Source organism: Vidua chalybeata, chromosome 6, assembly GCF_026979565.1.
Source record: "Vidua chalybeata isolate OUT-0048 chromosome 6, bVidCha1 merged haplotype, whole genome shotgun sequence".
NCBI lineage: Eukaryota > Metazoa > Chordata > Aves > Passeriformes > Viduidae > Vidua > Vidua chalybeata.
In genome coordinates, this window is record NC_071535.1 from 57514224 (window position 1) to 57536998 (window position 22775).

The 22775-nt window shown below is 41.2% G+C and overlaps 2 protein-coding genes across 9 annotated transcripts in view; one reads left to right on the plus strand and one right to left on the minus strand.

Annotated features, from left to right (window-relative positions):
• Positions 1–6239, minus strand: part of AMPD3 (adenosine monophosphate deaminase 3) — a 32935-nt gene extending 26696 nt beyond the window's left edge. For 3 of the 4 annotated variants that reach the window (XR_008431544.1, XM_053946079.1, XM_053946081.1), the window contains exons 1-3: positions 5770–5907; positions 2824–3049; positions 122–317 (exon numbers count right to left, since the gene is read on the minus strand). Coding sequence is in view for 3 of the 4 variants with exons in the window: in XM_053946079.1 (XP_053802054.1) it covers positions 122–317; positions 2824–3049; positions 5770–5791 (444 nt within the window). In the remaining variant the exon portion in view is untranslated. Of the gene's footprint in view, positions 1–121; positions 318–2823; positions 3050–5769; positions 5908–6158 lie in introns of those variants that run through there. The other variant, XM_053946080.1, reaches the window with a different exon arrangement.
• RNF141 (ring finger protein 141) overlaps positions 1–22775 on the plus strand; it is an 87563-nt gene that overhangs the window by 41810 nt on the left and 22978 nt on the right. Inside the window, exons 1-2 of one of the 5 annotated variants that reach the window (XM_053946094.1) lie at positions 9952–10090; positions 11171–11229. The exons of 1 other annotated variant lie outside the window; for it this stretch is intronic. In XM_053946094.1, the coding sequence (XP_053802069.1) occupies positions 10029–10090; positions 11171–11229 (121 nt within the window). In that variant the 5' untranslated portion in view covers positions 9952–10028. Of the gene's footprint in view, positions 1–1918; positions 2814–2960; positions 3028–5106; positions 5444–9951; positions 10091–11170; positions 11230–22775 lie in introns of those variants that run through there. 3 more of the 5 variants (XM_053946091.1, XM_053946093.1, XM_053946088.1) reach the window with 3 other exon arrangements.

Below are 22775 nucleotides of genomic sequence, written 5' to 3' on the forward strand. Positions count from 1 at the left end.
CAAAGCAATTTGGAGTTTGTTGCAGAGAACCATCATATTGGCATTTTACACTTCATGTACCTATATGGGACCTTTTTTACACCCTCTAGATCTAGAAAGTGGGAAAACAATAGTTTCTTACCCCTGCACAGTAGTCCCCACTAATTGAAACTCTCTGGAATTCTGGTACATCATATGGCACTTGGACTGGCACAAAAGCACTTGGAAGAACTGGCGTTGCAGGAGATAGGACAGGATTGGCCGGTGGAGCTTTCCATTCCTGAGATGGAATTTGTAATGACAAAGACTGGGATCTAATCATCTTGAAACTTTTCTTCCTATGAATTCATGGTATAAAACATAAAATAAGCCATGGTATAAAACACACTTAATACACTGGAAAACTGATTACAGTAAATAAATCACCCCCTAGAAAATTTTACTAATGAAAAATACCACAGAAAAATGCTGTTTCTTTCAGAAAAACCCTGCTCAGGAAGTACGTGTGCTTTTAGCTTCTCTGTACTGACATTTCACATGATCTACAGCACACACAATTGCACTTACCCTCTACATGAGTCCAATATGCCACAATTTATTTACAATCACTCTAAGATGCCCTAAATTTTTTGTTTCACTTCTCACAACTTCAGTTTCAGCAAGTCACTGTGCAGAAGGAAAAGGTAATCACTGTGCTCACTTTAGTAAGGGTCAATTCTTACAGACTGACAGCATCAAAATTGGTGAAGGATCAGACAGAAACAAGATTGTACATATGGAATATTGCATATGGAAATTGTTCTAAGTTATCATGCTGTTACACACACTTCCCATTCTTCCCAAAACTTGCAAGACCTAAAACTCCTCTATAGTTGCCAGACAAGACTAGGCAACAAAATTTCACATACAGTCATTCAGTTCAACTTGTAAGGAAAGAAGGAGCACCTAGTTATTCCTTAGGCAGTCTTTGATGAGACTTGAGCAGAAGGCTGAGGTTGGTTATCAGAATGATATCACAGCATGGCTTTGATACACAAGTCCATTCCTCCCTTCAGGTGGAACTCACATAAATTTAAGAATGCTGCATTTTCTCATCAAAGCTGTAACAGATGTGCACTTCAGATAAACCAGCTAAAAAAGAATGCTGTGTTTTCCAGTGAAGTAACTGTAATACCTCAAGTGGAGCTTTGGAATATCTCTGAAGATGGAATTAATTTTCCTTACTCAGTTTAAGTGTACTTAAATGTATTTTAAATATTCATATAATATATAAATACTATGTTATAAACTACCTGTGATAACAATTTCTTTTGAACTGTGGAAGTAGTCCCTACTTTTCTAAGTTAGATACCAAAACCTTAAAATGTTAGTAAGAATCATTAACAAAGAAAAAGGAACACTGGAACATTCTCTGAAAGCTGCATATTACTTCTGTGGTACTCTTAAGAATAAGAACATGCAGTGCTAGTACAATTAACACCCAAATTTCATCCTCTAAAGTACTTGTAGCCACCTTGGAAATCAGCATCAGTTTTGAAAGGCAGTGTTTGATCAACTGAGACTGGAAAGAGCACAAGCTGTACTTGTGTCACTGTCCCTCCAGTCCTGCAGGACAGGGATGAACACTTGTTCTGTTCCTACATGTAAACAAAATTCCTATAATACCCCTTCCTACAGTTAAACCTGTACAAAACCTGAGTTTGTTTCTGTGAGACAAATTTTCCAAATTAAAAATGAAACACACTAATTCAGGAGGAAATATATACCAAATATTTGTTTGACTGGAAACATCTGGTTTTCCCTTCTGTGCCTGTTTATGTCTATGAAGATGCCAACTGGGAAATCCACTTGCACAACTCCAAACCCAAAGTCTCAGCTTGTATCATCAGTGAGTCATACCTTAATTTAACTAAATTGACTCTTCTCCCTTCTGTTCCAGAAACATGATTCCAAGTGTTGCCCAACTGCCTTTCTGCAGCTAACCAGGTACATGGGTTTAGCTATCACTTTCACATGCTTTCTTGCCTGCCTGCTTTTTGAAGAGTCTGTACACGTCCAACCCATTTGGTGTCAGGCTGCTGCTGAGCTCATGTGACTCCAGAAACAGCCCAGCAGTCCTGTGAAGGCAAGACACTGGAACACACTGACATCAGGGGAAGGCTGCCTCTCTTACAGAATTAAAAAAAAAAAACAAACAAAACCAAACTGACAAACCAAAGCAAGTTTGCCTTCATTACAGCCATGGGTAAAACAAAGGTAGAATGCAATTTTTTTTTTTGTTTAATCTGCACTTTTATGGCTGACAGTGGTTAGATTTTATCTCTGTGAGTAAAAGAAACCTACAAATAACCTCATTATGACAATACCACTTTTCACCTTACCCCTTGATCTTAAATATAAATTCTTTGCTTTCATCTATTTTTGCAGAGACTAAAGGAAGTATCATGCCACTGTCATTTTCTCTGTGTTAAAATTTCCTGTTTCTCTTAATGAAACTAGAAAAAGAGGGGGCAGTGTTTCTTTTTCTGACTCTTCTTACATTAAAGAGTCTCAGGGTTTTGTTCATTTCTACCCAGCTATGCTGTTTATTAAATTTGCATGAGCAATATCTGTGCTATTGCTGGGAACACAGCTGAGACAACCTGACCAATCCAAGCCCCCTGGGGCCCATCCTCATACCTCCTGCACAGGACAGAAGGACACCACAGGGCTGGCCCTGGTGCCTGCTGCTGACCTTTCTCCTGGAGTAGTAAGAGGCAGAATGCTGTTTGCCAGGTATTTCAATACTAATTCAAACCCATCTCAAAAACTATTTTCCACTGAGAAAGCAACTACAGAACAAACCTTTTAGCTGTTTCCACAGACTGCTGTTCTGCCAGCTCCTTCTGCAGCTCCCTCTCCTTGGCCTCCTTCTGCCCAATAGGGCAGTCTTCAGGCACGGTGAAGAGTGACAACGCATCCTTGCTGTCTTCTTCTCGCAGAACTTTGGCAAACACCTTCTCTGCCAGGAGCCGCACGTGCTCGTCCACCTCGGAAATGTTCAGCTTGGGAAACTGTCGGGGCATCTCGCCTGATGAGGAGCACAGTTGATAAAGTTAGAGCTACAGGATGAGTGAAGATGTGCGAGAGACTGGGGTTTTTTTCCCATGGTGTGCCTATCAAAATTCAGAGCTTGGAGCAAAATCAGAAGAAAGTAGAACAGTTCTGCAGAATTCAAACTAGCGTGCCATACACAAGAACCACAGAGCAGCTCTACTTTTGGAGCCATGCTAATTTGTGCATCAGGAACCTCGTGATATAGCCACAAAAATTCCTAAGCAATTTCTGTAGAGATTTGCCAGGAGATTCCACTTACTTGCACAGTCAGACAGACAATTATTTGTGATACAATGGATATTCAGCTGTGTGTCCTTGCACTGAACCTGGAAATCACATTCACTCAGTTGCTCGCCTTCTTCCTTGCTCAGGCAACAAGGCAAGTTAGAAAAGAAGGTTGTAATTTCCACTTCACCCCATCCCTTGCATGAATCAGAAAGTCACAGAACTGCTGGGAAGAGAAACAGTTGCACAACAGAAACAAAGGTAGTATACTTAACTCACTTTTTTCCATTTGTAGTAGCTCATATCACATTTTTGAATGCATGTGGGAAGCAGATAGGTCGTGGACTTCCATTTCTACTTGGTATTTAAATATTACTTTTCAAAAAGAATATGTCCTATGTTTTAAATTTTTAAGTAGCTAGCCTTTAATCACAAAATATTTTTGTTTTATGCTAGCATCATTACTAAAATGCCATCTTTATTGCTTCTTCTGTAGTTTCCTGGCTTTACTTTTATTCCATTTTCATACAATCCAGAATGTGCATTTTAGTGCAAATGGAAGCACTCCAGAGAGGAAAAAACACAATGCTGATAAGCTACTGACCAGCATTATTTGTTGTGTACTATAAAGCTTTCTGAATGCCTTCAGTATGATGGAGTTTGTAACAAATAAGATTAAATTCTTATTACGTAAGTTAAAAATAGCTGCGAACATGTCACAGCAAATGGATCCAAGCACTGCCAGAATGTGAAGTCTGGGTCCAAAACTGGCATTTCAGAATCCTTTTTGGTTAGAAAAATGCAAACGTATTTTGTGAGATAGCATTCATTTAAATAACAACATACCCTGGAAGTCAGCCTGGAGAGTGGCAGTTGTTTATCTCTCCAGGCACAACTTATCAGGGCCCCCATTACAATTTTTCTGTAGGCATGCTGCAGGTTTCACATGTTGATATGTGATCCTTTCGGTATGTGATCCTGTTGGTTTCAGCCTAAAAGACTCTAATTAACGTCCGCCTGTTTCCACAGTTGCTTTGAGAACATTTTTGCTTTTATTCTAAAAGCAAATGTAGTATGAAAAGGTGACAAGAGTTAAATTGGACCATAACACAGCAATTTAGTGTTCCACTACATTACTTTGCATTCTTATTTTATAAGAACCCATTCACATCCCAGTAGAAAAGCATCTCTGTTTTTAAAGAACTGTGGATCTGACTGTGCTGTTTTCTGCACAGGAGAGTATTTGTTTTGCAATTAGTTAGTAAGTCTTCATAGAATCGAGTATAACTACATAAGAAATTTAAAAATACATACATGTTTAGCTGAATAATTCAGTGACAATGCACTACCATGTCTTAGTAGCATCCAAACTTAGGTTTGGTTTTGCAATGTCAACCCCCAAGGAAGTCATGGGAGTCTGTCCCCTGACCTCAGTGAACACAATTGTCAGCAGCAGAGCCTGCCACACATGCAGCTGTCAGCAGCAAGAGCCTTTTGGGCCACTTCAGCCAGGGAAAAACTCCCTTTATACCTACTCAGCTACAGTAAGAGTGCTAACAATACTTGTACAATGTGAAATAATAATGTTTTTTCTGCTGAGCAGAAAATGCTGAGCATTTTCCTAGTTTAAATGAACTTTTTCCTAGAGAATGGTGATCGGAAACATAAATACAGTAAGAAACACACTGCATGAGAAACTATGCTGTGTTTTAAATCCTTACAATAAGATAGTGAAGTACAGATGAAGAAAGTACAGATGTAGGTACAATCCTTTACTGACATCAAAGTTTTTTTTCTTTCTTACAGAACCCAAGCTCACGTTCTCCACTCAAGCATGAGATGCTAAGGCACAGAATAGTTTGAAATGTACATTCACCCACATCACTGCTAGCTCATGGCACCGAAATGAGCCTAATAAACCTAAAATAGTCATAAGGCACCTCACACAGTACTCTTGTGAGCTGTGCCATCCTGAATTGGAAGAGGTTTTGTATCCAGCATCCTTCTATTGAATGCTGTCCTTTGCCCAAGGTGAGCAACAACTGGGCATTTTAATGGGATGGGGAAGGGTATGAATGCCACCCAGTAAATGCTCTTTTCCTAAATAGCTTGATGTAATAGAAAGGTTTGTTGCTCTTTAGGTCTGCACCTTTGCAGAAGAAAAGAAAGCTATTTCTCTTGAAACATGCTGCACTAAAATTAAAAAAAAAAAAAAAAAGAAAGAAAGAAAAAGAAGATGGAATGATTACTTAAAAAGCAATTATCGATCAGGCATTTAACGGCCTTGAATCTATACCAAGCACATGCCGTGAAAGCCAGAGCCGCCTCCAAGCCCCGCGGATGCCCAGCGGGCAGCGCCGCATCCCGGCGCGAGCAGGTGGGGCCGGGCCGCGGCCGCCGCAGGAGCCCCGCACGGCTCCGGCCCAAGGTCACGGCCAGCGCCGCGGGCCAGCCCGGCGCGGCACTTACCGAGCGCCCCGGGGAGAGCCATGCTGGGGCAGGGCCGGGCCGCCGCCGGCCGGAGAGACGCTGCCCGGAGCCGCCGGCGGAGGAGGAGGCGGCGGGGGGGAGGAGCCGCTCCCGCCAGCTGCCGCCGCTCCCCGCTGCCGCATCCACCCGCCGGCCGCCCGGTACCGCAGTGCCGCGCCGCCCGAGCCGGCCCTTTATGGCCCGCGGGCGGAGGAGCCCGCTCGCCGCGCCCCCGGCCCCGCCGGGCCGCCCGGCTGGCCCCGGGGCGGCCGCATCGCGGCCGGGGCGGCTCCGCGGGCGCGGGGGGGGGGCTGCGCTGGCCGGTCCTGCCCGGCCGGGCCCCGCCCCGGCGCGGGGGGCGAGCGGCGGGCGGGGCGCCCTGTCCGTACCTCTGTGAGGGCCGGCGCTGCCGCTCCGGGCGCCGGCTGCACCTGTGGCGGGGCACGGGCGGTGCCTCCCCCGCGGGGCCGCGGCCTCAGCGCAGCCGGAGCAGCGGGGAAAGTCTGGTCCCTTCCCCTTCCCCTTCGGCGGCTTGAAGGCAGAAGTCGCGCTGTCACATGGGCCCCGGCCGGCGCGGCAGGCAGGGAAGGAGGGGCGGGAGCCCAGCCCCACCTGGATTCGCCTCAGCTCTGCCGCCTTCCCGAGCGCCTGGTTCAAAACTCCTTGAAAAGTGCTCTAATGTAGAAAACTTGGGTTGGAGACCAGAAAGTTGTGGGGTCAGTGCAGAATGACAGCCGGTAAGTGTGCTGGCGATGTGTCCCAATAAGAAGTGTTTTCAACAGCGTCTGCCCTTCAATGTAGCAACGCGGTCCAGGTGCTCGTCTATATTAAAACATAAACAAACAAAACCCCAAGAAATTTTCCGGGTAGATAGGCCAAGGCAAATAACTGAAGCTGAAACCCAGTGTGACTCAGCAGGAATGAGGATATTAACGAGGATCAAATAATTTGACCTTATTTTGAGAGATTCTGGGCCCTGAAGCTGAAAGTTCTAGGGACATTTTTTGTGAGTTGGGGTTACATTACTTGGAGACTAACCTGAAGATATTTAGATATAAAAGTATCTTTATGATGCAGGGAAGCACTGGGAATGCAGTGACTGAAGGTAGTTGGTGTAAAATAATGAGCAGAGTTAAAGGCAGATGTCCCAAAACATGAGGCATCAGGTAGTTTTGTGTCCCCAGGCTTAGAAATGCACCATGTGTAAACCTCAGGGGATTTTGGCTTTGGAAACTCCTTTACTTCACACAGCTAGTAAAGAAATGAAGTGAAAAGAAAGGGGTTTTACATCCCAAGTCCAAGTTGCAAAGAAGAGTGGATATTTTGACCTTTAGACAAGTGGTAATGCATTCACCCTCATGTGGTCATAAAAAAGGCTAAGAATTATGGCCACAGCTGTTGTATGAGAGACGTAGCAATCCAAAGCATTCAAAAATGAGTCAGCCATAATTAAAAAAAAATATCTAGAAACAATATTAATACTACAAAAATAGGTTTTTTTTCTCAGCCTGGAAAAAGGACTTAGGCTGTGTGTACGTGCTTTTCCCACAGTAATTCTGAATGTCTTCATCAGCTGCTGCTGGCAACACCCTGACAAAATATGTGTCACCCAGAAAACCACGTACTGTAAGTGTCTGTACCTGTGACTCACAGCTGGCCTGCACACTTGAGATGTGAGTAAAGCACACCTGTTGCTGCTGGCCATTCAATTCCTGATCTGTTAGTTCTGCTTCCTTCCTTTCTCCCAGCCACCTGCCTGAACTTGCTCAAACTTGCCCGCTATCAGGGCAGTTTGTCTGGAAGTTTAAGCTTGGTGTCCATCAAATTATTATTGTGCCCTGCCTGCTGGATTCAGGTGTCCCCACAGCCTTTTGGTTTTCTGTCCTCAGCTTGGCACATCAGTCTTGCCTCTGCACTTGATTTAATCTCTTCTGTGGGATGCAAGAGCTTGGCAGAGTTCCCTCTCGTGCTGACTTGGTGCCAACCGCAGCGAAAGAATAACGGTTTGGAAGATAACTGTTTCTCAGCTTTCTTACACACAAACGGGCAGCTCCACATGCCCCCAGTGAAGGGAGAGAACGTTGCAGTGTGAGCTCACATGTTAGCAAAGCCAGAGGATTCACACAGAAAGGAGACTTTAAAATGCTTTAGCAAAGAAAAGGCTTCTCTGAGCACTGAAGTACAAATTCCTAAGTGTATAGGACAGAGGGCACTTGTTGAGGTGACCGTGAGTATTTAAATGAGTTTTCCTTTTGTAACAAATTGGAAAACTTCAAAAACAAACTGTGATTATAGCTGAGTAAATGCATCTACAGTGATTGAGGCATTAAGAAAATACTATTGCGAGAGCTGTAATAAGAGCAGGGTGGATTGTAAGGGTAGGGTAATGGTAACAAATTAACAAGAAAATACTTTAAGTCCTGCTGAAGCAATTGCAGAAGCAATTACTATTACTAAGAGCATACATTTGACTGGTAGGTCTAGTTTCCTGTCCTGTCTCTGCTCTCCTAATGAACAGTTCACATGCATCCTTGGGGAACAGCAGTAACACTGAGCTGACAGTGAAATAACGTATTTTCTGCACATATCTTCTTGTTCTCTTCCACTGGCACCTAGAAAACATAAAGCACTAAACCTTAGAACACCTCAGTGATGCCAGTCAGCACCCTGTGTGCCCCATGAGGAGCCTGTCTGCCAGCCCTGTTTGTAGGTAGGTTGTACTTTTACACACCACATGCTGAAAGTAGTGCAAGTGTCTCCAGAGTTATTTTAAATGTTGGGATTCCCACTGTAAAATGTCAGTGCTTTCTGAAGCCACCTGGGTGTTGGTTCACTTCTGTTGTGCAGCAAGCACTGGTTCTCTCTGGTAAATGTTACACTTTGTAAAAATGTATTTATTTTAATCTTTTTAATCTTGCTATACAAGAAAATATTATCCACTTCTTTTTACCAAGTTACAGCTGATCACATTTATTTATATATATGTATTTTAATGTGTATTTCTATTATGTCTTCAACTTGCTTTTAGTCCTACTTTAGGGACTACTCTTTTGGTGACAGTAACATACTCATGATTATTTCAGTGCACATGGTATTTTTTCTCTTTTGCAGTCTGTCTATTTTAACAAGAGGAAAAGCAGTAAAAGTTTTAAATGTCAACATTTACAGAGGAATGGAACAAAATAATAAACCTCCCCTAAATTTACATCTGTATTATTAACAATTATTTTTAGAAGCAGACAAATCTTGTCTGGGAGATGATTACTGCTGGAATGCATATTCATCAAAATGGTCTCTCATTTTCACTTGTAATTGTTTCAGCTGTTGTAAGAGACTGCTTTCATTTGAGCAGTGCCTTGAAAGCTAAAGGAGTTTGAATTCATTTTGTAAATAGATTCATACAACTGTCTGTGGTATTGATAACAACAAAACAACTAATGGATGAAATGAAATATTTCAATCTATAATGGACCCATTAGTGGCACCCAAGTAATATCAGATCTAATACTTGCTTTTCTGATCTTCAGTCAGTTCAGTTAATTATATGCTTGGCACACATGCATTTACTTACTGAAGACTCACTGATATTCCAACAGAAAAAAAAAAACCTCCTCACAGTTAAATGAAGTTGTCTCCAAAAGCTAGAGGGGAGGTTTTTGCCAAATGTGAAATGCAGTTGAATCGTGTTATCAAATACTCTTCACTGTAAAGGAAGAATGATTCCTTTTTTAAACCAAATAATATAGAAAATTGTAATCATTCATAAACAGAGAAAATTTCTCCACTGAATAATTGAATGATACCAATCACATCTGTCAGTTTTATAAAGTCAATAAATCAAAAAGCATCATGTTTCTTATCCACTGCTTTTCAAAAAGCCTGCAGAAATTGATTTGGCATATGAGTATTCAGTCCTGTAATGGAATTAGAGCAGCTAAGAACTCTTGGTACAGATGATTTGGTCTTTCTCAGTATTAAGTTAAGGAGGAATTTGTAAATCTAGAAGTTTGGGTTCTACTTTAAATAAAAACAACAAATTTCCTATGTTTTGGAGATTGTTCAAGAAATGTGAACCCACATTCCAGAAAGTGGGTTGTGAGATAAGAACTAAGAGGAGAAACTTTGATTAGACCAAGCTTTTCCATAAACTCCATCTTGAGTAGTTGGAATATGTACATACAAGATATTACTAGGCTTATATAAAATGCAAAATGTTTTTATAATGATTTGTACTGACATTAGAACTGAGATTTCTAGGCATGGAATCCAGTTCCTGGGGGCTTTTCAACCAAGTGACATTCTCTCTTCTGAAAGGATACCTGTGAGTATAGTTGTCCTGTAGTATATTATTATAAGATAAAACACACAGAGTATGCAAATATAAACCAGTTTGTTTCAAACCAGAAATGGAAGTGAGAAATGCAGAAATTGCAAAAGGATGTGACTCTTCAGCCACTGCTTTAAAAATAAGCTGGGAAAGTACATGTACAGTCCTAATAATTAGAGTCTGAAGCAACATAAAAGAAGTTTTCCGTGAGTTTATAAATAGAGTGCACTGTAATACTTTGTTGCACAAGAAAGGTTTACAAGCAGGATGGGATTCTGCTGTGTTTGGAATTGTAAGCCATCATGTGGATGTTTGGAAAGATTTCTTTCCAGCCACTTGGCAAATTCTTTGCTGGCATCTGCTAACTGCCTTTGGCACAACAGCCATGTAAAATGGTGCTTTAAAACCAGTTTGTCTCAAACCTGCTTAGCTTGGACTTTGCAAGTAGTTACCCAAGATGAAGACTGCCTTTCTCTGACTTTATACATAATTTATCTGAAATTCTGGAGTTATTCAAATAAGGAGAGATCTGAATGCATCAGACAAACCTGTATGTGTAGCTGAGTGACCTTAAATCTGATTTATAAACAGAATTTTCTGAAAGTTACATTTCAAATCTGTTACGTGCAATGTGGTAGAAATCATTTTTAAGCACAACTCTAATGTACAATACCTTTTTACTCAACTTTGTTTTAAGAGGAATTTTATTTGCTCAGAATGAACATAAAATAAAATATTCAGCAAACAACAGTCTAATAAATTAGACACTACCAGTGCATGATAAATAATAACTCAGTGTAATTATAGCTCACAGAGAACTCTGTGGTCCATTTTGGAGACCCCTAAAATACAAATATTCTAAATTAGGTGTTTTCTGCAAAAACTAGTATTGAAATCTAACCTGTATGCTTAGAATTAGTTTATATTATTATGTTTGCAGGGAAATGCAAATAGTTAAGTGCCACTCAGTTCTGCATTTGTATTATTATTGGCCATTAAGTTTTCTGTAATCATTAGTGATAAGGGTTTGCATCTGGGTTCTTTGGCCCTCATATTGGACATTTCCTTCCCAAGGAACAGGTATCTGTGGGATGCAGATGGAGCACATAACTGCCCAGTTGGGATAATGCAAGGTAGGGTTTAAACATGACTTTACACAAAGGTCACATGTCCTTAAATAAATCCTGATCTAGGTGTTGTTGAAGTTTTATCCTTAAATAAACTCCAGGCTAGGTGTTGCTGAACTGCAGCTTTCCCTGTCCCCAAATTATCTCCCATCTTCTCTTTGTTTTGCAAGTGTATTTTCCAAGTCTCTCCTTTCACAAGTGTCAGTGAAACTCTGCAACCTCCAACCCGAGTTCCTTTATACATGGGGATTCCTAGTGACTATTTATGGCCCAAAGAAACTTTCTCTGTGTTCCTTGCCTAGTGCTAAGCAAGCAGAGCTGGCAAGAAATCCAACAGAGAATTTTCTTATCCTCATGTAGAAACTTAAACTTTCGCTGGGAGTGGGAATTGTTTTATTATTTTATCCAATCTGCCTGTGTAAAATCGCTGTGGCCAGGCCTGTGTTGTCTTTATGTTTCCAGCGTTTGGATGGTCAGATGTTGGAATGGGCTGCCCTGGGAGGTGGTGGGATCACCATCCCTGGAGGTGTTCCAGGTGTGTCTGGGTCTGAGGGATGTGGCTGTGTGGCTTAGGGGTTCCAGGGGCACTGCTGGCATCACGGGGGACTGGATGATCCTGAAGGTCTCTTCCAAACTTGATGCTTCCATGATTCTACATTAAAAACTACTTCAAAACCTCCTGTCCTCTTTCCATAAAGCCCACCTAAACTATCAGCTATGGGAATCTGCAGTCTGTGAGATTTCCCATCTTTTTTATTTCTTTTCCTCTGGGCAGAAACAGCGCATTTCCTTTGTGGTGGGGCGGGCAGTGCCGGGCGCTGCGCTCCGCTCCGCTTCTCTCCGCCGGTGCGGCTTTCCCCGCTCCGAGGCCGGGGTTATGTAAAGAGCCGAGTTACGCAAGGAATGCAGATTTTCCCTTACGTAACCGCCCGCCCCTGCCGGAGCCTTCCCTGTTCGTGCCGGCGCTGTCCATACATGAACGGAGGGAAAAGCGGTGCTCGCGGTGTTGGAGCATCTCTGGCTCCATCCACGCTGACCTCTTTGCTGCGGTGGCTCTTTCCACTCGCGTTTCGTGAAAGTCCCGCCTCTTCCTTAACCTGCGGGACATTTCCTTCCATTAAAATAAACAGCACACATGCCTAAGTCGTATTTGTGCCCTTTTCTGGCTGTAGGAAAGACTTTATTAATTCCCAGTTATTGCACGGAGTGAAGTTAATCCAATGTGGACAAGGGAAGTTACAAGGTTCTGTGCACCTCGAGCTCTATGTTTCAGCTGCTGCCACAGTTGAAGGACCTGATTCCAATACCTGTGTCCAAAGACAGATTTCCAAGTCACTTCAGAGCCAATAGGGCTAGAAAAAAAGAGCCCAGTAGCTCAAAACTCTGTCTTTAGCAGATGTTAGGGAAGATTGCAGAGATGGTGGGGCCTGTTGCCGTTTGCTTGTCCCCTCATGTGCAGGCAGAGCATCATCAGGCGGTGCACACTTGGGATGCTTTCATGGAGCAGTAGTTGCTGTCAGGGCTTCTGTGCTTGATGCCTTACTCAACTCCTTCTATACTGATTTCTGATCCTGCAACTTTGCATGCCTTTCCTTTCAGATTTAGTGACCCTGATAAGTTGGGGTGGGTGGTTTGCTCAGGGCTTTTTTTGTTGGTTGGTTTTGTTTGTTTCAGGTTTTTTTCCCCTTTTCTTTGGCCTTGTTCCTCCATGGAAAGGCCTTGAATTCCATGGACACCTCGAAGGATTGATGTAAAGGAGTGCTCTGCTCAGGGCTTTGTTCAGGTTCTCTACTTGGACATTTTTGACCATACACCTTCATACCCCTTTCCTTTTTCATGTGTTCCTAAAGCCCAGGATCTGTGGGGAGAGGCTCTGTATGTAATAAAATCTTTGCTGGGTCATGTAGTGGAAAAGAAGGGATTTCCACAGGGAGCAGCTCCAGCATGGACACATCTCTTGGAGTGTCAGGTAGCAATAGAGGCTGGAGGATTTGGCAGAAGGTGTGGAATGGAAGGTGACCTGCTGGATTAGTCAGTGTTTGAGTGGCTCATTCCTGTCATCTCCTGTACAATTAGCTGATGGTAGGGAAACAGCCAGTCTTCTCAAATCTAGACTAAAGTGGAAGAAAAGAAGAGGTGTTGAACTCAATGCTTGCCTTCCCTAATATTTAATTTCTGAGTTTCAACAACCTTTTGTTTAAAAAACCAGAAATATCAGAGGGGTTTAGAACTTAACTGAGTAGATAATTAAAAAATAAACCATTATCTTGGCATTTCTTCAACTTTGTTTTTTCAGATTAATTTAGTTTTTCTTCAAAGCTCATATGAATGAAGTATAAATTGTAAACTTACATGTGCTACCCCAAAACAATGGGGAAAGGTAAGTTTGCTGTATGCAAACATTCATTTAGTAATCTGGTACTGAAACTGGATGTTTGCTAAAAGAGCAAGAGTAAACTTCACCATCCCTCAAGACAACTTTTCAGCATTTTGCAGTGCAGCAGGAAGGAATGGGCGCTTCCATGACTTTTCCTTTTGCCAGTGTGAGACAGATGGGTGCAAAAGGTTGGAAGAGCACATCAACAGCTTAAAACCACTTTTGCCAACTTTCTCTGTGCAAGGGGCCAGAACACTTTGTTTTCCATCCTTAGGCACCTGCAGGCATCCTGTGGATAAAATTAACTGTGAAAATTCAGTATAATACAGGGGAGAAACTGAAAGCCTTTTTGCCCCTTGCACTGGCTATCAGTTCCACATTGCTCAAAGGATGAAGACAATTATTTTTTTCTTTTTTCTTTTCTTTTTTTTTTTCAGTAATATCTATGACTGTCAATGGAACACACTCTGAATGGTATTTACTTTTCAAAACTGTGTAAGCTTGGGAAATGCTGCATTTAAAAAGCCAATGGAGCCATCTAGCGTTTAAAAATTACAGTTCCATGGTGTTTGGACTTGTGTGTGCAAGACAACAGGTACAATCTTCATGGTCAGAGAGAGAAAACAACTCACAATGTTTCATATTAATCCCTGACAGCCCTTGATTCTTACCAAATGTACAGTTATGGGTGCCAAAATTGACACTGTTAAATTGCATGTGGTGATTTCCATTACTTCATTAGAGACACCCAAGTCTAGACAAAAAGGTTTCCTTATATTTATGCTCAGCCACTTTCATATATCATCATTTTCAGTTATATGTTTTCATTTCTGCTTGGCATTTAGACCCTTCCAGTACCTGTGCTGCTCCCTTGCCTGCTCTTTCAGGGCATACACGCAAGGCACATTCACACAGCTCACAATTTACATTGATTTTTGTTCCTCATAATTTCTTGTGCTGAGCTCAGATATAATTGCTCAACATTTGTCATTCACAGTCCTTTCCCCCATTACATATTCACACGGTCATTTTCTGCATTTATGGATAACTTCTAGAGACAAAGACAATTTTTTTAAATCATTGGGCTGACTTTAGTCTTCTAATGTAACCTAGGAAGGTGATTGCAGATCAACTACTCAACAAAAAGGCAAAAGAGAATTTTGCTGCCCTGTGGAGAAAAAATTGGGGTCAAAGCAGAGACTGAGCCAACTTACCAGCTTCTGCTGGTGTGGCAGATGTAGGACAGAGGATAGGAGGTGTCACACCAGGAGGAGCCACTGATGTTTCTGAGACAAGCCACCTCTTCCTGGGTCCATGACAGAAGTCAGTGTCCCGTAATAATTTTCTTTTTTTTCTTTCTTTTTCTTGTTTTTTCTTCTTCTTTTCCTGTCCAAGCCTAGTCTAATCATACAGATTTGGTAGACATAATGCAATGATTAATTTATATCCTAATGTCCATTTAGCAATCTAAAATATGTATAATTCAAAGGTAGGGCAGACTTTGGACATGGGAGCTGACCTGAACTAGCTTTGGATGTTTGAAAGATAGTGGCTAAATTTAAGCTGGTGTTCTAAGATTCTTTGTAGTCCATAAGAGGAAGCAAGAAAAGGGTTTATTTTGATCTCCACATAGGTGGCTAAGAATGCTGGAGCCAATCCCCACATGGCCAGCCATAACTACTGAAAATCAGCTGCTTACCAGGAATCTCAGAGTGAGTCAGAGTTATCGTAGTTCTTTTGGAAGCCACTTCTGGATGGCCATCTTAGACAGGAGAGGCAAGATTCTAAGAATCACTTAACACATGGATTCCTTCTAGTAGTTGCCCAGTGTGGTCAGGAAAGGAAACTGAGTCTTGTGCTTTATAAACCTGTTTTGGTTATTATTGGTGGTTCTTCTGCCCACTATACATTTTAAGTTTTTAAAAACAGTTTCTTCACTGATAATTTTGCCAAAAGTCAAAATAAAGGCCCTGGTAATACCACAGAGCATTACTGCTGTATTGTATTTACTGAATCCCTTCAAAGGGACTATCATATTATCACTGTGACCTCAAAAAAATGTTAGTCTTGTTTAATCATTAGAACAAAGAGCTGGAGGCCAAAACGTTTGTAATATCACAATTAGGGACAGAGGAGAGCCAACAGTGTGGTTTATAGAAAGGAGACCAGAAAAGACCTGTCTGAGTCAGTGGAGTTGTTTCCATTTTCCCCAGCTGATGTAGTGCACAAACCCATGATATATCCAGTTTCTCCAGACTTTCAGTTCACATCAAAGCAGGTCCTGTGCCAAGCTGTCCTGTTTACAAAGCTTCTGTCTACACAAGGAAATCAACTGATAGAGCTCTCGTGGCATAAAGTGAGCTTTTCTAAAAGCTGTAACTAGTTATTTAAGAGCAACTATTGTGGAATAGCTTATGCTACACTGGTTACACCCATCACCTTCCCTGGAGAGAAGAAAATCCATTACAATATTCTAAACATGAACTCATTGTACACTTTTGCAGCATTTTCTTCAGAACTCTACAAATAGGCAACTTGAAATAACATTCTGAATGACATTAGTTATCTTTGAACAGTTAACTCTAAAATCCAATTACATGACTTGGAATGCTTAGCAAAACTTTGATTGGAGGCAATTAGAATTAAGAATGAGAAGAAAGAGGAGTTATCAGAGGGAAGAAAACTCCAAGTGAAAGGGAATGAATAGCAACAAAAGGAAAACTCTAAAGGAGAAAATCAAAGCACAGAATTAACAGTCAAGATGGGAATGTTTCCTCAACTGAGAAATGATGGTGGTTGTAAGCCTGAGTGAGCGACAGCAGAACAAAAGTAAATAGGATATCCTGTAGATCTCAATGCCTGTACCCCACTGATATCAGTGTGCACCTTGCTGGTTTAAGTGCATCACAGAGTCCTAAATTCAGACAAGCAGTCATTACACATGGAACCTGGCCTTCTCTGCAGGATGAATTTTCATATCCCCAGTGCCAAGGCAATATTTCCCCACATCATGCCCATGTTTGTTCTGCCAGCCTTTTCACTGCTTGCTTCACTTATTCCCAATATGTCAGAGCCCAACTCTGACATTTCACTCTGAGGATCTTTTAAAAGAACTGGGTTTTTGGATCTGTTCTGAACAGGGCAGAGCAACTTGCTGATTGTTTCCCTCCCTGTGGCAGACACTTCTGTCCTCTAAGCAGACTTAAATACTGTGACAGATTAAAGGAAAAGTGTGTTATTTCCAGATGTGTGGCAGGAGCTGTGGAGCAGGGGAAATGACAAGGACCTGAGCTGTGCAACAGGAACCAACAAGGACAGAACAGGGCAGCAGAGCCTCCTCTCTCAGACCTGCCCTGAGATAGTGTCTGAGCTGATGTGCATGAGTCTGTCAGTTTCCCACGCAGTCCATGGACAGAATTTTCAATCCTTGAAGGACCAGGAGCTAAAGTGATTTTACAGAAGTGTTGCTTCTTTTATTTTCATAATTCAGGAGCAGATAAAAGGTTACCTTGATCAAAAAATATAATTGTATTTGTTATATTTGAGTATGCAATGAAAAATTTTCCCCCTGTTTTTAATGTTCAGGTGTGTTTCTAATACCTGTGCATGAATGTGTATCCACATCAGCTAGGAAAGCCTTTCTGTCTGAGATTAAGAATGATTGTTTTAAATCTTAGTTTGACCAAGTTAGACAAGGAAGTTAGATGAATGTTTTACTCCAAATGTTTCTTCAGGGAACAAAACTTCAAAGACCTGGAAACATGGGGCAGGAAGTGTGAATTAGCTGCAGGAAGTGAGACCAGAGCAAGTGGACTGGGCAGGAGAGACTCTGCCTGGCACTTTTGGAGCCAGGTTCTAGATAACTCCAGACAATGAGGTATCTACTTGTAACAAGTGACTTAGGAGGTGTCAAGAAAATACACACTGTATTTCTTGGTTTATCTACATGAAGAGCAGTAAAGTGCTGCAGGTGACAGAAAATCCAGCACAGCAGTTTGGGGGGCGCACCATGGTGCAGTTTGGACAGATCTGTGCACCAAGGGTGAGTAGATTGCTCCACAAAGAATTCCTTTGTGTGAAGTTATCACAACATAAGGACTCTTTAATAATGTGGAAAGAGGTAAAAATGAGAGCCAAGGGCAGCAGGGGGAAAACAGCAGATTCAAATGAGAAGCTTGTGTGCTATTTAACAGTGTGTGTGATTAATAGGTGTCAAGGAAGGTGCTGATTTTCCACCTCTTGATGTTCTCACTCCAAAGCAGTGTACCTTTCTGGAAGCAATGCTTCAGTTGAACAGAGCTGTGGATCTCAGCATAGTAATGGAATGGAAACGGGTAAAATGGAGTTGCCTTCACAAACAGGAGTCAAACTCAGAGAGCTGTCGTTTCATCCTGCCCTTAAATTCTCTCAGTCTGTGAAATTTCTTAGACAGTTTTGACTTCCTCACCCAAGATTTCATATTGCTTCTTTCTGCATGTAGTTTAATGTTCTAAATTTGTGCCTGAAGGCCAGAGGTGCCTTTTTTGTTCTTGTTCCTTAAACACTAACTTGAATGCTGAAAACATTCCTATTTTTCCAAATCTGGAAAAATGCAAAATGGTCATATTACCAAAGGGAAAGAGAGGAGGAAAAAAAAAAAAAAATAAAAGGAATACTGTGTACCCAACAAAATAGAGGCAAGAATGCAAGAATGCAGGAATGTAAATGTGTTACAGGCTGTTATTAGGATTTTGGATGCAAAAATAAAACTTAGAAAAGACCAAAGATTTGAAAAGGCATAATACAATCCAATTGATTTAGACTAGAAATTGCCTTCCCTCCATTGCTAAGGTGACAGGAAAAATGATGAAAAGATAATCATATTTGTTTTAAGTCTGGCAGTTTCCACTGAAATGCCTGTCTCTCTATAATAGTTTTTTTGAAGGAAGTGCCTTGGGGAATTACTAGAAAAATGATCTTTATTAAGTGTTCATGGCCATCTGAACTATCCACCCATCCAGTATAAATGTGTTCTGGCAAAACAAGTGTTTGTGTTGCCATGGCCTTTCCCATTATGTTATTTTCTTAAGCAAAAGCATTTTTCTAGCTGGGATCTTAACAAGGACACAGGCAGGGCGCCATGATTCAGTCCTTGAAGAGAAAAATAATGATTTGGAGGGAATGGTGAAGGAAAAAGATGGTCTCAGAGGGGCTAGAACACAAGACTTAGATATCTGGTGTCTCTTTTGCCCAACAGAAGCAGTGATTCCCTTCACTAATCACCCCAGTTGTGCAGGACAGCAGTGCAGCCTCCACCAGCCCTGCAAAAACACTGATGAGCCCAGTGCTGAGATTCTCCTGAGGCATCCTCAGGATAGGGAAAATCTTCCTTAAAAATAGCAACTCAATTATTATTTGCTGAGCAAATCACACGCCTCAGATACAGGCTTCCAAAAATCAGGTCATAGGGCCCTGTGCTGTACAAAGGTACAGGGATCCTGTGCAAAAAATATTTTCCCAAGGTCTGTGTGGATCCATGTGTTGTGTTTACAAGGTTTTAACTGTTCTGTGTGCTTGGGTTTGGGGGTTTTTCTACCTTTGTTCTGCAAAATCTCTTTGGGAAGCTGCTGCCTAAGGGTTTCACATTGGTTTCTGTTCTCTGGTGAATACCTCTGCAAATGAAAGTGATTCTGAATTTTACTTTGTTTATGGATCTATACTCTGGGTTTAGACTAATATCAAAGTGTTTGAGCATAAAAAGAAGTGAACAGATCTCATAAGCATTGAACAACATTGTAAAGTCACAGTGACTGAAGCAAAACTAATGGGTGCTTACATAAAGTGAACAAGAGCAAGGCAGGTGTTGAGTCCTCCTTTCTCTGCACATCTTCCCAAATTCCAGTAATCATCACTTTCTGAGGCAGAGGTCATCTCTGAATCTGTCTGCTTCCCATTTGCCAAGGGGCCACAAATTCCTTTTGGAAGGAATAAAACCAAAAAATGAAGAGCAGCAGGACCAAAGGCTGGGCCTTAGCTCTCAGAGGGTTTTGATGAGATTTGGGCTTTTTCCTCCCTTCAGCTCCTGTGAGAAACCTCTCTCAAACTGCTTTCATAGCCCTGTAGCTCCACAAGTCACATCAGAATATTGATCTCAACAGAAAATATAAAGGGAATAAGGTCCATGAATGCTGAATGTAGGTCCAAATCCATTTATGCATCCATTTGTAGAAGAGAACACATTACCAAAAAAAAAAAAAAAACAAAAAACAACAACAACAAAACAAAACAAACAGGAAAAAACCCAACAAGTAACAAAAAATAAAAAGAGTAGGCTTGTAAAAATAGAAAGGGCAGGGTCATCATGAGAGAGTGAGTTCACATCTCATTGATACCTGAACACAGCACCATTTTAGCAAACAGATCAATTACAGAACTATGGCAAAACAGAGCAAGCAGCACAGATAATTTTATTTGCCATTAAATGAAATTAATTAGTGTGACACTAAGAGAATAAATAGTATTTGATGTAAAGAATAGAATATGTTAGAACTTTGCTCCAATATGTAATGTGTTCCCCTAGCTACTGAGACCCATTCACTCTCATGCTCCTGCACTGAAATTACTTTTAGAAATCCCAGGAACAGAGCTCTGCTCCATCCTCTGGGAAGCAATTCCTCAGTCTACCACCTCACAGTAAGTTCTTCCTGTTCAACTCAACACTTACCTGCCATCTCACTGATACTGCTGAAGTATCTTCAATAACATGTACTTGACATCTTTCATATTCATACTCACTGAAAAAAAAACACAACATATCTAATCTAAAGCTAAAAATCCACAGAAAGAACATGAGGAGCATGAACTAAATCCAGTTTGCTTTATGCAACTAATTCCAATGAAATTAAAAGGCTGTTTAGGGGGGGAAACAAACTTACAGCACTACATAACACCAGTGATATATTTTTTTAATACAGCCTTTTGAAATTAGATTAGAGAGAAAATTCCAAGTTAAAATTGACTCAATTAATTCTCCCGCTCTTGCAGTTCAAGAGGGACATGTCTGATGCATGAAGCAATAATGGAGCTGCGTGCTCGGGATGTATCTGGCTCATGACTAAATCCTAAGTGGATTTAGTTGTCACAGTGTGGTGCAGGGAGCTTGCAAGCTCCATTCAGCAAGAAAAGGGATGACCTGGATAGTGATTCTGGAACAGAAGGAGAGGGAATAAGCTGCAGAGGATGACAAGACTGTCAGGAGAGCAGCAAAGATCACCCAGAATGTATCACTTAAAGGGAGGCATTCCTAAGCTGATGCTGACAGGAATTCAGATATGTGGGTGAACCAAAAAAAAAAAGATCCAGAGGCTGGAGAAAGGGCTCTAAATTGAGTTTACTGGTGCTTATTTGCTGCTACAAACAGTGACAGTAATTTATAGGCATGCCTATAATTTATAGTTGTCAGGAAAAATGAGTTAAAATAACCTATGAAAAATGAAAGCTTGTAAAATAGTCCACCTTTAACAAAATGCTGGAGAACACAATGTAATTACAATTTACTTCCAAGTATGTACTTTTTAAAATGAAAATTAATAATGCATTTAATTAATACAGAATAATTAGGAATGACATGTTTTACTGAGGAAATAATGATTAATTTCTGAATATTACATATATGCTATGTGGTTCCTATGAGGTCTACCAGCTCTCAGCACTTGTGGATGCATCCCATCAGGGTCCATGGATTTGTGGATGTCAGGTTTGCCTAGATGTTCTCTAACCCTATCCTCCTCGAGAAAGGGAAGGTCTTCCTTCCAATGATCCTTTATCCTGGTCTCAATATAGTATCAGCTTTGCAATTTAAATTAAAATTTAAAAAATTATTCAAAATTTTCTAACTTTGCAATGTGTTAGCTTCTTCCCAATATGCATGTGGCACTAATCAGACCCCCAGTTCTGTTCATATTTCCAAATAAGCTATGTGATTCAAAATTTAGAGTAAGATTTGACCCAGAACCTTGTTTATTATGTAAATGAACAGTAAAATAACTCTTTTTCTTAGGGCTTGAGGATGGGCAGTTGGAGATGTGGATTCTAATTTAGAACCTGACTATTAATCATGAAAAAGCTGTTGAGAACCAACATTTATTTGGTTTGTCTGTCAATTAATTAGCTGTCCTTTATGGTCTACTATCATGGCCTTTCTGATCCAATCTGAATTGCAATAATCCAGTTGTATATCTCTTATGTTTTAGAGAAGAAAGATTTGGTAATATGTTTCACTTTTAAAGAGCAATTAAACAGCATAAGTTCATTTTTCCAGTGTTTTTTAAATGCCAATGCATGGTGTAAATAGCTTAAGAATGACTGTCATCATTGGTCTGTCACAGGGAGGTATTATTCATGTCCCGAGTCCTTGGAGGAATTAAGTTCTCTGTTCAGATTCATGAACAATAAGTTGTTAATTTCTTGCATGGTAATGAAGACATTTGTGAACACCCAATTGACACACTGGGATTCAGCAGCAAGGAAAGGCCTTCCCAATGCCTATGGCTTGCTGCTTCCAAAGATTTTCACCTCTGCTGTAGGAACAGTTGAACTGCATGAAAAAAACTGCACCCCAGTCACCACATTCTATAGCACAGAATCAGTGTTTTTGTAGTGTAACAGCTTAGAAACCACAGAATCATAGAATTACTTAAGCTGAGAAGGTGAAGATCATCTGGTTCCAACCCCTCACCATGGGCAGGGACACTTTTCAGTAGACCAGGTTGCTCAGAGCTCCACCCAGCCTGGCCTTGAACACTTGCAGGGATGAATGGATTATTCCATTTCCCTCTTGTGGGATGGATTATTCCATTTCCCTGTTGTGGGAAAGAGCAAAGGACAATCATAGAGACAGGCAGCTGAAGGCCACCATCAGTTAAATCTGCCAACTGCTATATGTACTGAATCCCTGCTTTCCAGAAAGTGGCTGGATATGGCCTGCTGTTGGGAAGTAGAGAATTAATCTTTTGATTTTCATTTGCACACAGCCTTTGGTTTTGCTTTATTAAGTTGCCTTTACCTTGATCCACAAGTTCTGTCCTGTCTTTACTTTCTCTTTCTCTGTCCTGATGAGGAGAGGAGTAGTAGAGCAACTTGGTGGGCGCCTGGCTGCCAGACAAGGTCAAACTCCTGCATCATCTAATAGATTTTT